Source organism: Rhinolophus sinicus, chromosome 8 (genome assembly GCF_057876585.1).
Source record: "Rhinolophus sinicus isolate RSI-liver-muscle chromosome 8, RSI-T2T, whole genome shotgun sequence".
In the NCBI taxonomy this organism is placed as follows: Eukaryota; Metazoa; Chordata; class Mammalia; order Chiroptera; family Rhinolophidae; genus Rhinolophus; species Rhinolophus sinicus.
In genome coordinates this window covers 54995603-55009460 of record NC_142508.1, presented here as the reverse complement: position 1 = coordinate 55009460, position 13858 = coordinate 54995603, and the positions used below count along the sequence as shown (strand labels likewise).

Here is a 13858-nt window from a genome sequence, read left to right as displayed (position 1 = left end):
CAGCATTGGGACAACATCGGAAGGTTTGAAGCCTGGGAGTTGCATGAGCATATCTGCATTTCATAAACATGGCGCTGGGGGTAACTTCTGGCCATTTCAGTAGACCAAGCAAGAGATAACAGTGGTTTGGATTATGGTGTTGCCCATGGAAATGGATACCGTAGAAGGTGACAGATTCAAGAGCAGTTTAGAAAGTAGAATTGATAAGACTTGGTGACTGCCTGAAGACTGTGTTACATTATCCGAAGATTTCTTTTTGTTTCATACATGTGTCAAATTTTTATTATAATTTGGCTGCAAGGATAAAAGCTTACAGTAGGCTAATTTAAAGATTATCTCTTGGAGATGTTTTATGGGGAAAGAAACTGGTGAGATCATCATTGTTTGACTAGATAAGAAAAAAAGAGTATTTGTTTAGAATCATTAGACTCTTGACTGACAGTCAACTGGATGGGTGAGTAACTCATTTCTGAGAACAAACCTTAATACCTTTCATGTTCTTAGATAACTGCAAAAGCAGTTAAATCAGCAATGCTGATTTCCTCCTAGAAGGTTGTGAATTTCAGAGCACACAAAGGATCTGTGTTTTGTTGTTTATTTTTGAGGACTGAAGATAAAGAGAAGAGATAAGACTCCCATGTTTCAGGGATGGGTGAAAAATGGGGATATGACCCCCCACCCTTCTACCTGTCCAAGGTTTATAGACACCACCCCCCTCCCAATAATAGGGCCACCCGTAGTTAATAACTAGTTTTTAAACTTTTTATTTTGAAACAATTTTAGATGCATGCAGACATTGCAAAAATGGTACAGAATGTGTACCATTCATCCAGCTTCCCCCAGTGGTAACATCTTTCATAACCATAGTTATCAAACCCAGGAAATTGACACTAGACATTATTATGAAATATACTACAGACCTTCATTGTTTTTTCACCATTTTTTACATGCACTTGCTTTTTGTTTTATTTCCTTTATATTTTGGTGAATAGTTCTATGGAATTTTATCACCTGTATAGATTTGTGTAACCACTGTCCAACACACACGATACAGAATAAATGGTGTTTGTTTAAAGTCTTTTCATGTTACTTCATGATTTTGGTCCCCCAAAGTGTTTTCAATCTAGCTAGAGCCTGGTAAAAAGGCAGAAAACTTTCAGTTCATTTCATCCCCTCTTTCTCCTATGATTTCATTCTCCGTATCCCCACTCTTGCTGCTACCTCTGAATGGCCATGAACCTTTCCTGCTTTCAACCCTGACTCTATGTGCCTTTGTTCATCTGTCTAAACTTCATCTGTCTTCTTCCTTGATCCCAGGTCAGAGCTGAGATCTCCTTCCCTACCTTCTCTTTTCCAGGAATACCTCTCTTTCCTGTTTTTCTGTTCAATGCAAGCACTTAGATGTATGTACCCAGACTCTTATGGTAGCAAGGGACAGAAACTCATTTCATACAAACCTAAGAAAAAATAATTTGGTAGATGAGGGTTAACGGGATCAACTATATGGTGATGGAAGGAGAACTGATTCTGGGTGGTGAACACACAATGTGATTTATAGATGATGTAATACAGAAGTGTACACTTGAAACCTATGTAACTTTACTACCCATTGTCACCGCAATAAACTGTAATTAAAAAAAAAGGATTTATTGCATCACGTAAGTAATACGTTCCAGGGCAGAAGTGGCTTCAAGCCTGACTGGACCCAGGGGTTCAAAGAGTGTATCAGGGCTCAATCTTTTCTTTCTACATGGCAGGTAACATGGTCCCTGCTACCCCAGACTCATGTTTTATCAGTCAGGTGGCAGCAGCAGCAGCAGGAAAAAGTTTATGAATAGCTTTGGCCAAATAATTCCCAGGAGGATGCTGATGGGCCCAGCTTGGGCCATGGGCTTGTTCCTGAACCAGTCACTATGCCAGGGGTGGGCACTTTGGTCATTCCTAGGACCCTTGGACCCATCTTTGGCTTATTGTGGTCGGAGGTTCGGAGGGGTGGATCGGTTTCATCCGAAGCATGTGGAATGGGTCCCACCCAGGAAAAGGTGCTTTTTTTGACAGAAGAAATGGGAGGAAGGGACTGGTTGAGCCTGTCTCTTTGTGACAGTACACAGTTCACTGATTACCCTATGGCAGGAGAGGGGGTCTCCCTTGCTTGGGTTAGGATGGATTTCTTCTTTGTTTTTGTTATCTATTGCTGTACAACTATTGCAGTACTTAGTGGCTTAAAATAACAAGCATTTTATTTATTTGCACATAATCATGTGATTTGGGCAGGGCTGAGAGGCTGGGACAACTCATTCTGTGGCATGAAGGAGCTGGGCTATGTGTCTGGAGTGCAGGCAGGTGGCTGCAGCCTTGGCGGGGGTTGGTGGTGAACTCAGCTTCTAATTGGCTCGTGTTAATTTTCTTTTAGTGGATATCATGGAAATAAAGGAAATCCGCCCAGGGAAGAACTCCAAGGATTTTGAGCGTGCAAAAGCAGTCCGCCAGAAGGAAGACTGCTGTTTTACCATCTTGTATGGCAGCCAGTTTGTCCTCAGCACACTCAGCTTAGCAGGTAGGTACACATCCGGGCGCTTTTTCATCCTCCCTGTGCCTCAGTTTCCTTCCTAGGACGTTCTCTAATGGCAGGATGCTCACACCTGCCTGCCTGCTAAGGCATGTTTCGGGGCATCGTGATTTTGAATCCTAACCCTGCCCCTTTCTAGCTGTGTGACTTTGGGCAAGCTACTCAACCTCTCTGAGCTGCAGTTTCTCAACTGCAATGGGAAGAATCATAACGCTGACCTCTTTGGGATGTTGTAAGGGTTATGTTATGGCTCATGCTGAGAGCTAAAGGCTGAAACCTATGTAACTGTCCAACTGAGACTAGCCTACATCATTTACTCAACGTGACTGAACTAAAGGAACTTCCTTGAACTCTTGTATCTCACACACGTAAACGTGCACACACACACACACACAATAGAGACACATACATACACATACACATATATGCACACATACATGCACACACATGCATGCACACACACACATAGACAAACATGTGTGAGATTTCTGGCCCTCCCTGTAAATCCACCAAAAAGCCAAAGAGGCCTCCGAGAGGCCAGAAGAAGAGCTGTGAAAAAGCTCAGGCATTTTACTCAGGGGCAGAAGCTTGGAGCTACCTTCAGGTCCAATCCTAGAATTTATTGACTTAGAACCATGTGCATAATCATGACTGATAAGTCAGAAAATAAATACCATTGAAAGTAGACCAAAGTGGGGGGAAACTATGAAAGATGAGCCACCTTCGGGACATTTCATTTAGGGTCTAATAGCTCCCATTGATTTAATTTCTCATTCATTCTTTCGCCAGGAGTCTTTTGAGCAGATGCTCTGTACTAGGTTGTGCCAGATGGCAGTGGGGCTATAAAGGTGGATAAGCCCCAGTCGCTGCCTATTAGGAGTTCACAGTCTATTTGGGAGACAGGTGTGTAGACAGGAAGTTAACAGTACACTGCAGTAAGAGCAGTAGTCCATGCATAATGCACTGCGCTGAGGAGGAGAGTGCCTGCAGCCAGGGAAGGCTTTGTGGAGGAGGCCACTTTTAAACTGGCTATTGAGGCATTAGTAGGAGTTAGAGGGAAAGAGGGAAGATGGTCCAAGGAGAGGACATTGCATGTGCGAGGGCTAGAAGGAGGGAAATAGCAAGCTGGATGTGGGAAATGAGTGCGTGTCTGATTGGTGGTGGGTGGCAGGTGGCAGAGATGGGCAGGAGAGAAAGGGCTCGTGACCATGAACCTTTAGAGCTGTGTCCACTGAGCCCCACTGTAGGCTGAGGCCTGGCTGTGGTTCTTGGTAGGGAGACCATGAGAATCCAAGCAAGACTTGGAGCACAGGATGCCAGCTTTGGTGTGTGTCCCACTCTGGGGTTCCTCTTCCAGAGCTCTGGAATTCAAGGTCAGGTCGAGCGGTGGGCAAGACACGGATTCAGATCCCAGCTTCTTTTACTGGCTCTTGGACAGGACTCTAAACCCTGTGAGCCTTGGTTTTTCTCCTCATCTGCGCAGGAAGAACGAGAGCAGCAATGTTGGCATGGTCTGGTCTGGACTAACAAGACACCTGGTGGTTAGATGTTTACTGACTTGACGAGGTGTTTGCGTTGCTAGCTCCATGTCACTGATGAGGAAATTAGGTGCAAAGGGGTTAAGTACCCAGCTGAACGTCACACAGCCCTGAGGTGGTACCGTGGGACTTGGTGATGATGCCAAGCTCTTCACCACCACGTGTTGCCGCTTCCCGTATGGGCGTCAGCGTTACCTACTTTCCGCTCCTCTCTCTGGCCTTGGTTGGAAATGGGAAATGCTGAGGGCTGCTCAGGATTGTGGTACAGGCTACTCCAGGCCCTGCATCTTATTCATTAGCATAGGGGTAAAAACTAAAACTCTTGAAAAAAATATCGCCTCCTTGTCACGCTTGTCGAAGGCTCATTTTGGGCCCATGGCCACATCTCAGACAAAAAACACATCTTAGAATCATGACGGTGGGAAGGAGATGCCTTCTTGGTGCCGTCTTGCAAAACTACAAACCGACACAGGCTTTTCCCATCCCCACGGTCTATATGGGGTTGGGGAGGCCAGGGAGGCCGGGGCCGGAGTCTCTAAGCAGTGGTCTTCCCAGGGAGTAACACAACGTTTCTGTTCCCATTCACCTCTGTAGCTGACTCTAAGGAAGATGCAACGAAGTGGCTCTCGGGCTTGAAACTCTTACACCAAGAGGTGATGAGCGCGTCTACACCTACCATCATTGAGAGGTATGGGCCTGTTTGTCTCTGTTTTCGCTCACTCATTCTTTTCTTCTGCTTCCTTTAGCCAACATAGGCAAAGGAAAGAAAAATGGGACATTTCATCTTGGAGGCTCATTGAGTGCCTTGTATGCAGTAGGTACCCAGTAGTGGCTGTGGACGCTCCGATGTCCCACAGAAGAGCCTCTCTTGGGTTGGAGCCTTGGCCTGTTGGCGTGAAGAGTGCATTGGAACTGAGACAGAAACACGCATTGGTGTTTCATTTGAGGGGATGGCTGGAGGGCTTCCTTCTTACAGGATGTAAGAAGGCATTAAGCTGACTCATTAAAGGACAGTCAGATGCAAGGTCTGCCACTCAGGACTGTCTCGTCAATGTTGTGGATATCTGGATGGGATTGGTGTGTGAATTATTGTCCCCCTAGTAAACCAAGGCCCACTGATTTCCACCATTTTTTTCCTACCAGCTTTTTGGGGATTAACGGATACCATCAGAGGGAATCGTCAGTTTAAAGAATGCCAGCCCCTACAAGCTGAAGAGGCCTCTCGGCTCAGCTAGGGCATTTCAACCACAAGGAGAAAATTGCTTTCTTTCTGAGTTAGAAAGCTGGAAAACCCTTCCCAGTTTCCTTTGTTCCCATCCTGTAGAACTCAGACTTGCATTATTTTCTAACTTGCTCTCTCACTCTCATTGTTGTTTTTGTCTCCACTCTCTTCCAAGTTGGCTGAGAAAGCAGATTTATTCTGTGGATCAAACCAGGAGAAACAGGTAAGATTCATTCCCGTTTTTGTGGTTTTTCTCTGGATCATTGTGGACTCCGATTTTCATTCTTTAAATATTCCAGGGAGTTGGATGGAGCATGTTTTGTGGTGTGGAGAGGTCCTTAGGAGGTCAGATTTAACCTACAAAGGGCCAGGCGTTATGTGAGGTGCTGGGGGTTTGATGGTGAGAGCAGCTTCACCTGTGTGGAGCCTCTTTTCAGGGGAAAACTTGAGTCCATCTGCAGAGACAACGTCTCTGCCACAGACCACTTGGAGTTCATCAGTTAGGCGTTCACATTTGATCACCATGGCTCCTGCTTTTACTTTGTGATGGGAGAGAGATTGACCGTAAAGAAGTGAACCAAGTTAAATAGTGATGGTTATAAGGGCTGGGCAGACATGAGACAGTGACGTGATGACATGTAATTCGGTGGATTTGACCTGCTCACTTAACAATACATCTTGGAATGGTTCCTTGTCAGCACACACAATATGCTATGCCAGACATTTTTGTGACAAGCGTGGTTTGTCCTTGGATGAAGGCAGTATAATTTCCTTATTGGTGAGAAATCATTTCCTTCTTGATGGACGCAGAGTTGTCCCTGGTCCTTTGTTGTGTTTGTGATAATGTTGCTATGGAAACCTTTGGGATTAGACACCTTTTTGTTAACTTGTGTGAGGAGTATATGAGCAGTGTGAAATCCTACCGTTGTAATACCAGCAGCAAAATGTCTTCCCATCTAGCATTTCAAGAGAGATGGTAGCAATCTATATTTCTATCAGTGGTGCAGGAGAGCTCGTTTCCCTATGCCCTGTCTCACTGGACTTTGACCTTAGTTAATCTGATGGGTGAACGGCAATGCAGATTTTTGCTTAAATTTGCATTTCTTTATTTATGGGTGAGGTTGAACATCCTCTCATCCATTTTTGCTTAGGTATGAGCCAGTTCTTGTGAATACTATAACGATAAAAACTACCATTTATTGAGCACACCAGGTACTGTGCTACGTACCGGATAATCATTGTCTCATTTGAGTCTCCCATCAGGCCTTTCTTCAATTTCTAAATGATTTTCCTTCTTTCCATTCTCTGTTAAGATATGTCCATATCATAGCCGAGGAACAACTAACCTCTACAACTCTTCCCCTCTTGTTCCTGGAAGCCTTTCCATCTCTAAGGAGCCTTTGTGTCAGGCCAGTGGCCTCCATCACTCATTGGTTTCAGAGTTTGGGGGTGCCTCCATGGTCTCTCTACACACACCTGATGGGATGTAAACATGAAGTGCTGAAAAGTTTAGTAATGTTAACTCAGCCAGCAGCTTACTTCATGTCTGTCTGTCCACCTGCCTTCCCTGCCCTCTGCCTCCTACTCTCCTCCAGCACTCCCTGTGTGGTCCACACCCTGGGCCATGCTCTGGTGTTACAGAGGTAGATCAAATGAGGTCCCCGCATTGGAGGATTTTGTACACACTGGTCTCTTTCAGCCCCAGAGGTGGTGTCTCCTATGAGTGTTTCCTTTCTCCGTGGCTTAGGGGTGACTCACAGTAGAGTTTGGCACAGGGTTAATGGATGGAGCCTCCTGGGCCCTCTCTCCATGCAGTAGTGAGACGAGGTTGTTGATCTGGTTCTGAAGTCTGCTTCTTCGTCTCCTGTTGTCAAGAAATGGAAGCCTCCCTCCAGCTCTCTTGCTCAGAATGAAATCTTGCAAGTCTTTTTAAGGAGATCCATCTTTCCGTCAGCTGGTCTAGAACCTTCAGCAGAGAGGAAGTCTGTTTCTGAATTTGATTCCTTGTTTCTTGCTTACCACCCCCTCTCCCTGACCTCCCTTCCGGTGGGCAGAGTCCTGCTGTCTGTCAACATGTGGAAAAATCCCACCCTACCCGTGGCACTCCAAGGCCCTGAGGGAGTTTCTCAAAAGGAACTTTGACCAAGGTGCCAATGAAAGGGCAACTGACTTCTGTTCTGCCAGGTTCCCCTCCTTTCCTGTCGCCCGCAACTAATCACATTTCCTGAAGGAAAACAAAGGAGCAACAGAAGCAAAGGAAAGACCTAAGGTAGCAGGAGGCGGCCCTGAGCTGGCCCAGCGTGGGCAGTGCCCAATCCCCAGCTGTTTTCCTTGGCCTAAATACCCTGTTTTAATTTCCAACATCTTGGGGACAAAATGGTAGCAGCTGGCATTTGTTGAGAAGTCACTTTGCAAAGCCACCATGCTGAGCACTTTTCATACTTACAGAATTATGGAATGCTATGGAATGCTCTCAGACTGGTGAGCGAGGTCCCCTTGGATCCATTACATGAGGACGCTGAGGCCAAGAGATGTTAAATAACTTGTCTACAGCAACCTGACTTGTCAGGTGTGGCCCTAGGGTTTGATGCTCACCTGTCACTACTTGATGTTACCTTTCCTTTTTTTTTCTTTTTTTTTTTAAATTGTGCTTTTGAAAGCTGGGTAAAGGCAAAATCTTTCCTTCCCCACCATGACCTATGACTAAAAAAGTATTTAGTTTCTTTTATTGTGGTAAAGTATACTTAATATTAAAATTTACTATTTTAAGTGCACACTTTTGTGGCATTAAGTACATTCACATTATTGTGCAACCATCACCACCATCCATCTCCAGAACTCTTTTCATCTTGTAAAATGGAAACTCTTTCCCCATTAAACCAGAAATCTCCATTTCCTCCACCTCCCAGCCTCTGCTAACTTCTATTCTACTTTCTGTCTCTATGAATCTGACTATTCCACTCACCTCATATAAGTGGAATCGTATAGTATTTGTTCTTTTGTGACCGGCTTATTTTACCAGCATAATGTCCTCAGGGTTCACCTATGCTGTAGCATGTGTCAAAATTTCTTGCCTTTTTAAGGCTGATTAATATTCCATTGTATGCATATGCCACATTTTGTGGCATCTCAGGTATTTTGTAGAATGTTTCTTAATGTGTGTTGGTCTGATATTTTTGTCATGATTAGACTGGAGTGACGGGTAGCCTGAGGTGGTGGGTGTTTGGGAAGACTATCACAAAGGTGAAGGTCTTTTTCATTGTGTCATGTCAGGGGGTGCATGCTCTCAACAGGGCTTGTCAATAGTGATATCAACCTTGATCGCCTGGCCAGGGTGGTATTTTCCAGATTTCTCCTTTGTAAAGTCAACCTCACTCCCCGCTCCCCGCCCCACACACTATTCTTTGGGAATACATTATTAAGTTCAGCTCACAATACAGGAGGGGAGGATTAAACTGTTTTCACCCCATGTTAACCCATAAGGACTTACATTTCATTGCAACTCTTCAGGAACGTTATGTCAATGTTTCTCTTAAAATTCAACCAATGAGAATTTGATATTTGGCTTGAAGAGTTGCTTTTTTTTTTTTTTAATTAGTTTCAGGTGCACAAGACAAAGTACTACTTAGACGTTTATCATTTATGTCCCTCACACTGTGTGAACCCCCCTCCCCCCATCCACTATCCCTCTGACATCACACACAGCCATTACATTTCCACTGTCTCTATTCCTAATGCTGTACTCCACTTCTTGTAAGTACATACATATACACATACACACACACACAAACAAACACACACACACACATAAAATTATAGTTGGCATTCATTATTGTTCAGCTTCAGCTTCAGGTGTACAGTGCAGGGATCAGGCATCTACATCATCCCTGAGGTGGTCTCCCAAATGGGACAAGTGTCCATCGGATACCCTACAAAATCTTTACAACATTATTGATTACATTCCCCAAATTAATTTTCAAAACCCCGTGACCATCTTGTGGTTACCGACTGTTTTCTAATCCCCTCACCTTCCCCCTTATCCCCACCCCCCTCCCATCTAACAACCCTCAGTTTTTCCTCCATGTTTCCAAAATTGTTTCTGATTAGTTCATTCACTTATTCTTTTCTTTAGATTCCACATATAAGTGAGATCATATGGTATTTGTCTTTCTCTGTCTGACTTATTTCACTTAACGTAATGTTCTCTAGGTCTATCCATGTTGTTGCAAATGGTAAGATTTCTTTCTTTATGGCTGCGTACTACTCCATTGTATAAATGTACCACAGTTTCTTAATCCAGTCGTCTACCGATGGGCATTTTAGTTGTTTCCATGTCTTGGCTATTGTGTATAGTGCTGCAATAAACATAGGAGTGCATAAAGTTTTTTGAATTAGAGTTTTGGATTTCTCTAGATAGATACCTAGGAGTGGAATTGCTGGATCATAAGGTAGTTCCATTTTCAGATTTTTGAGATACCTCCATACTGTTTTCCATAGTGGCTGCACCAATCTGCAATCCCACCAACAGTGCACAAGGGTTCCCTTTTCTCCACATCCGCGCCAGCACTTGCTGTTTGTTGATTTATTGATGCTAGCCATTTTGACTGGGGTGAGGTGGTATCTCACTGTGGTTTTTATTTGCATTTCTCTGATGGTTAGTGAGGTTGAGCATTTTTTCATATGTCTGTTTGCCATCTGTATGTCCTTTTTAGGAAAATGTCTCTTCATGTCCTCTGCCCATTTTTTAATTGGGTTGTTTTTTTTGGAGTTCTTTAGTTCTAACTGGTTGTTCATTATGATTTCTCTATCCTTCTTTATGTTGTCTCTAAGCTCCTTAAACATTCTTATCATCAATGTTCTGAACTCTGTCTCTGATAGGTTGGTTACCTCTGTTTCATTTGGTTCCATTTCTGGAGGTTTCTTCTGTTCTTTTATTTGGGACATGTTTCTTTGTTTCCCCATTCTGGCTGACTCTCTGTGTTTGCTTTGATGTATTAGGTAGATCCCCTAGAGTTCTTAGTTCTTGCTGGGTTATCTTACGTAGTATGTGTCCTTTATATTTGACTTGCACTACTTCGTTCTTCTCCTCTGCGTGTGCTCCAAAGGTGACTCTTGTGTTGTGTGTATCGTCCTGTTAAAGAAGATCTTCAATTGCTTTTCACTTGTGAGTAGGTGGGGTTAACTCCTAGGCTGGCTAGTTGTGAGACTTGGCTCTGCCCACCACAGGGTGTTCTGCTGTGTGAGGGTTGACCGCTTAAATGTGGCTTGGCCTCTATGGGCTCTTGTGCCTGTAAAGAAGCCCCTCTGGGTGTGTCACTTGTAGGTCAAACCTGGTAGTACTCTGGTTTGGTCTGGAGTTGGCCTCTGGGTGTGTTGAATCTTGTACCTCTTAAGCTGGGCACTGGTAGGGCAATTTCAGAACAAAGCAAATCACCAAGCACAACAACAACAAAGAAAAACCAAATACATTCACATGTAAAAACAACCAACAACCCACACTCAACACAGGCAAAGATATCAAAGATATAAAGACAAAACAAAACAAAAAGCAGCGCCAGTCTTGGCTTAAGCCCACCAAGTAATCTCCAGGTTGTCCTCTGCTGTACCAAAGAGTCCTCTGTGTGTTGTGCAGGTAGAGCCGGTCACCTGGTGCCCACAGTGACCTTGGGACTGCAGATTTAGATGCGTGGGGCTGAGGAGTCTGGATGGTAGTTTCTACAAAGCCAGTGCAGTTTCTGCCCTTGCCTGCACATATGCGCACTGAGAGTAGCACCACCAGCCCTGTGTCCAGTTCTCCTGAGTCTTAGGGCACTTCTTCCGTGTGTGTGTGTGTGTGTGTGTGTGTGTGTGTGTGTGTGTGGCGGGTGGGAGATTTCTGAGCTGCTGAAAGCCCAGAGCTGCGTCTGCTGCCTACTGCTGACCCTGGGAGTGCCTCCACAGTTGTAATTGCCCTGCCCTAGGCAGGCCAGAAAGGGTGGGGGCTGGGGATGGAGGGGTCTTCTTTCTCCCAGCCCAGCCGTGTCACACTCTTCCTGCAGGCCAGAAAAGGTGGTGGCTGGGGGTGGAGGAGTCTCTTCTCTCCTAGCCCAGCAAAAATCACACTCTTCCCAGCCTCTTCCCTGGGTCAGAGCTGCACGCAGGTCTTCCCAGAGCCTGAGCACTAAGGCTCCTCTGTAATCTGACACTACTCCTCAGTTCAGGGGCCAGTTTAAGTCTCTGGAAGGGCAGGGGTAGGATTGGAAAGGGGGGGGGAGGGCGGGGCCCAGGTATGGAGTTTGTGTCCTTTGTCCTACCTAGGGCCCAACGAGAGGTCTCAGCGGAGGTTATTGCCTCAAATGCTGGATATGCTGCCTCCTCCGTGGGAGAGATCAGCTGTGGGATGCAGGGAAAGAGCCCTCCTCCTGGCTTTTGTGTTCTCTGTTCCGTCCTGGGATCCCCTGCGTCTCTTCAGCTGCGGATGCCAGCCATGTTTCTACAGCCGCAGATGCAGGCTGCGTCTCCACTCTGCTCCCTTCCCTCTTCTCCTGCTCGCCCAATTTCGAAGAGTTGCTTTTTGTTTGTCATTTAGTTTGTGCCTTACATTCACATTTTCACAGAATGTGTTCAAAGTGAACCTATGACGTGACCCTCATGGGAAGCATTTTTGGGGTCACCAGAGGATTCTCAGTCTTCATGTCTTGACTGCTCAGTCCCCTCTCCGGTTGATGCATCTGCTTTCTTTAACTCTTACCTTGTTGTAGCTGCTCATGTTGGCGGGTGTTTCTTGAGGTCAGAGATCTGGCTGGTTTGGTCTTACTAGTGTTTCTTGGATGAACAAAACTCCTGCCTTATCATTCCTAGACACAATGACGGGCAAACAAAATGTTCTAGTTTTAGAAGCTTTCCTTATGACATTTCCAGGCCTGGGGAAAGTGCATCAAAAGCATGAATGTTTTAACGGTGTAATCTTGGCCAGATTTCCAGAGACCCCACTTTCTGAGCATATTGAGTTTAGTTGTCTCTTTTCTGGGAATTACAGTGGTACCTCGGTTTTCGAACATAATCTGTTCCGGAAGACCTTTCGAGTTCTGAAACGTTCAAAAACCAAGGTGCGGTTTCCCCAAATGCCAAATTAATTAATCCATTAATGCCAAATGGATTAATCCATTCCAGACCTTAAAAATTAACCCCTAAAACTGCAAATTTAGCGTGAATTTTACTGTCTAATGATACCATAGATCCATAAAATTTACGGCATTCGTAAACTGAAATGTTCGTCAACGGAGATGTTCGAAAACTGAGGTACCACTGTAGTTCTAAGGTCAGTGCATAAGGTGAAGATTTCTGCAGTCAGAACGCCCCTTGAGAAAGCCCCTGCACCTTCTAGGAGGCTCCCTGGAATTGCATTCCTCAGTTTGAGGTTCACAGGAGCCGAGTTCCACAGAGGGTGCAGCAGCCCCAAGGGCTGATAGCAGATTGTCTCCTGGGGACCTTTCTTTCCCCCCTTTGTCCTTGGCCCCTTGGCATAGGCTGAATGTGCTTCCTATGTTTCTTCAGCCTGGCAGGGCATAGGGAAGAATGAGATGGGCCCTCAGGAGACGACGTGGGCAGGTTGCAGGTGGGAGGTAGGTGTGTAAGTCCAGTTCTCTCCTTCAACAGGAATGCAAATAGCTTTCTTGGGTTAATATCTGTGGCTCCAGCACCTTGGGACCGTCTGGGGGGAGGGACGCTGTCTCACAGATGTGCACAGCCTCCCTTGCAGACATTCTGTTAAGCTAGATGTTCTGGCTGGGGCTCAAGAATCTGCATTTCTAGCAAATTCCCAGCTGATGCTGCTGTTCCAGGGACTTGACTTAGAGAAGCTTCTAGAACTGCACTGATCAATATGGGGCCACGAGCCACATGTAGCTGTTTAACTAAAATTAGCTAAAATTTAAAATTGAGTTCCTTGGTCACACTAGCCATATTTCCAGTGGCCAGTGGCTACCGCATGGGACAGCCCAGATCTAGAATATTTCCATCATTGTAGAAAGTTCTGGACAGTGCTGGTTTGAATCTCAGCTCTAACACTTACTGGTTGGATGAATTTGGACAAATTACTTAATTTCCCTGTGCCTTAGTTTCCTAACCTGTAAAAGAGCATTAATAGGGTTGGTGTGAGGATTCAGTGGGTGAGTGCATGAAACGGCTGGGGTGGTACCTGGCTTCTAGTAAACACTAACAAATGTTAGTATTGTCATTATTGTTAGAAGAAGCAGGGAGTGGTGGAGGTGTTGGTCCAGACTCAGGGTAGCAGGTAGGTTTCCTGGGGCTGCCCACCTCAGCTGTTTAGTAAAGGCTGCCTGGGCTGCAGTGCTATAGGAACTGGGACTGTGCTGCAGCGAGAAGGGACGATGTTATGATTGTTTAGTGATGTCTGCCATGGAAGAGGCAGGCCTGTTTGTGGCCCATGGGACAGATCATTTTTTCCATCCCTTCCCAAAAGGATTGTCCTGGTTCCTAATGCACTGTCACCGGTTGATTGTGGAGGAAATAGAATTTGAGATGTGG

At 45.3% G+C, this 13858-nt stretch overlaps 1 protein-coding gene across 1 annotated transcript in view; it reads left to right on the top strand.

Moving 5' to 3' along the window:
• Positions 1-13858, top strand: part of PLCG2 (phospholipase C gamma 2) — a 139849-nt gene that overhangs the window by 50557 nt on the left and 75434 nt on the right. Inside the window, exons 3-5 of the mRNA XM_019743719.3 lie at positions 2414-2557; positions 4702-4795; positions 5505-5552. Of these exons, the coding sequence (XP_019599278.1) occupies positions 2414-2557; positions 4702-4795; positions 5505-5552 (286 nt within the window). The remainder of the gene's footprint in view (positions 1-2413; positions 2558-4701; positions 4796-5504; positions 5553-13858) is intronic.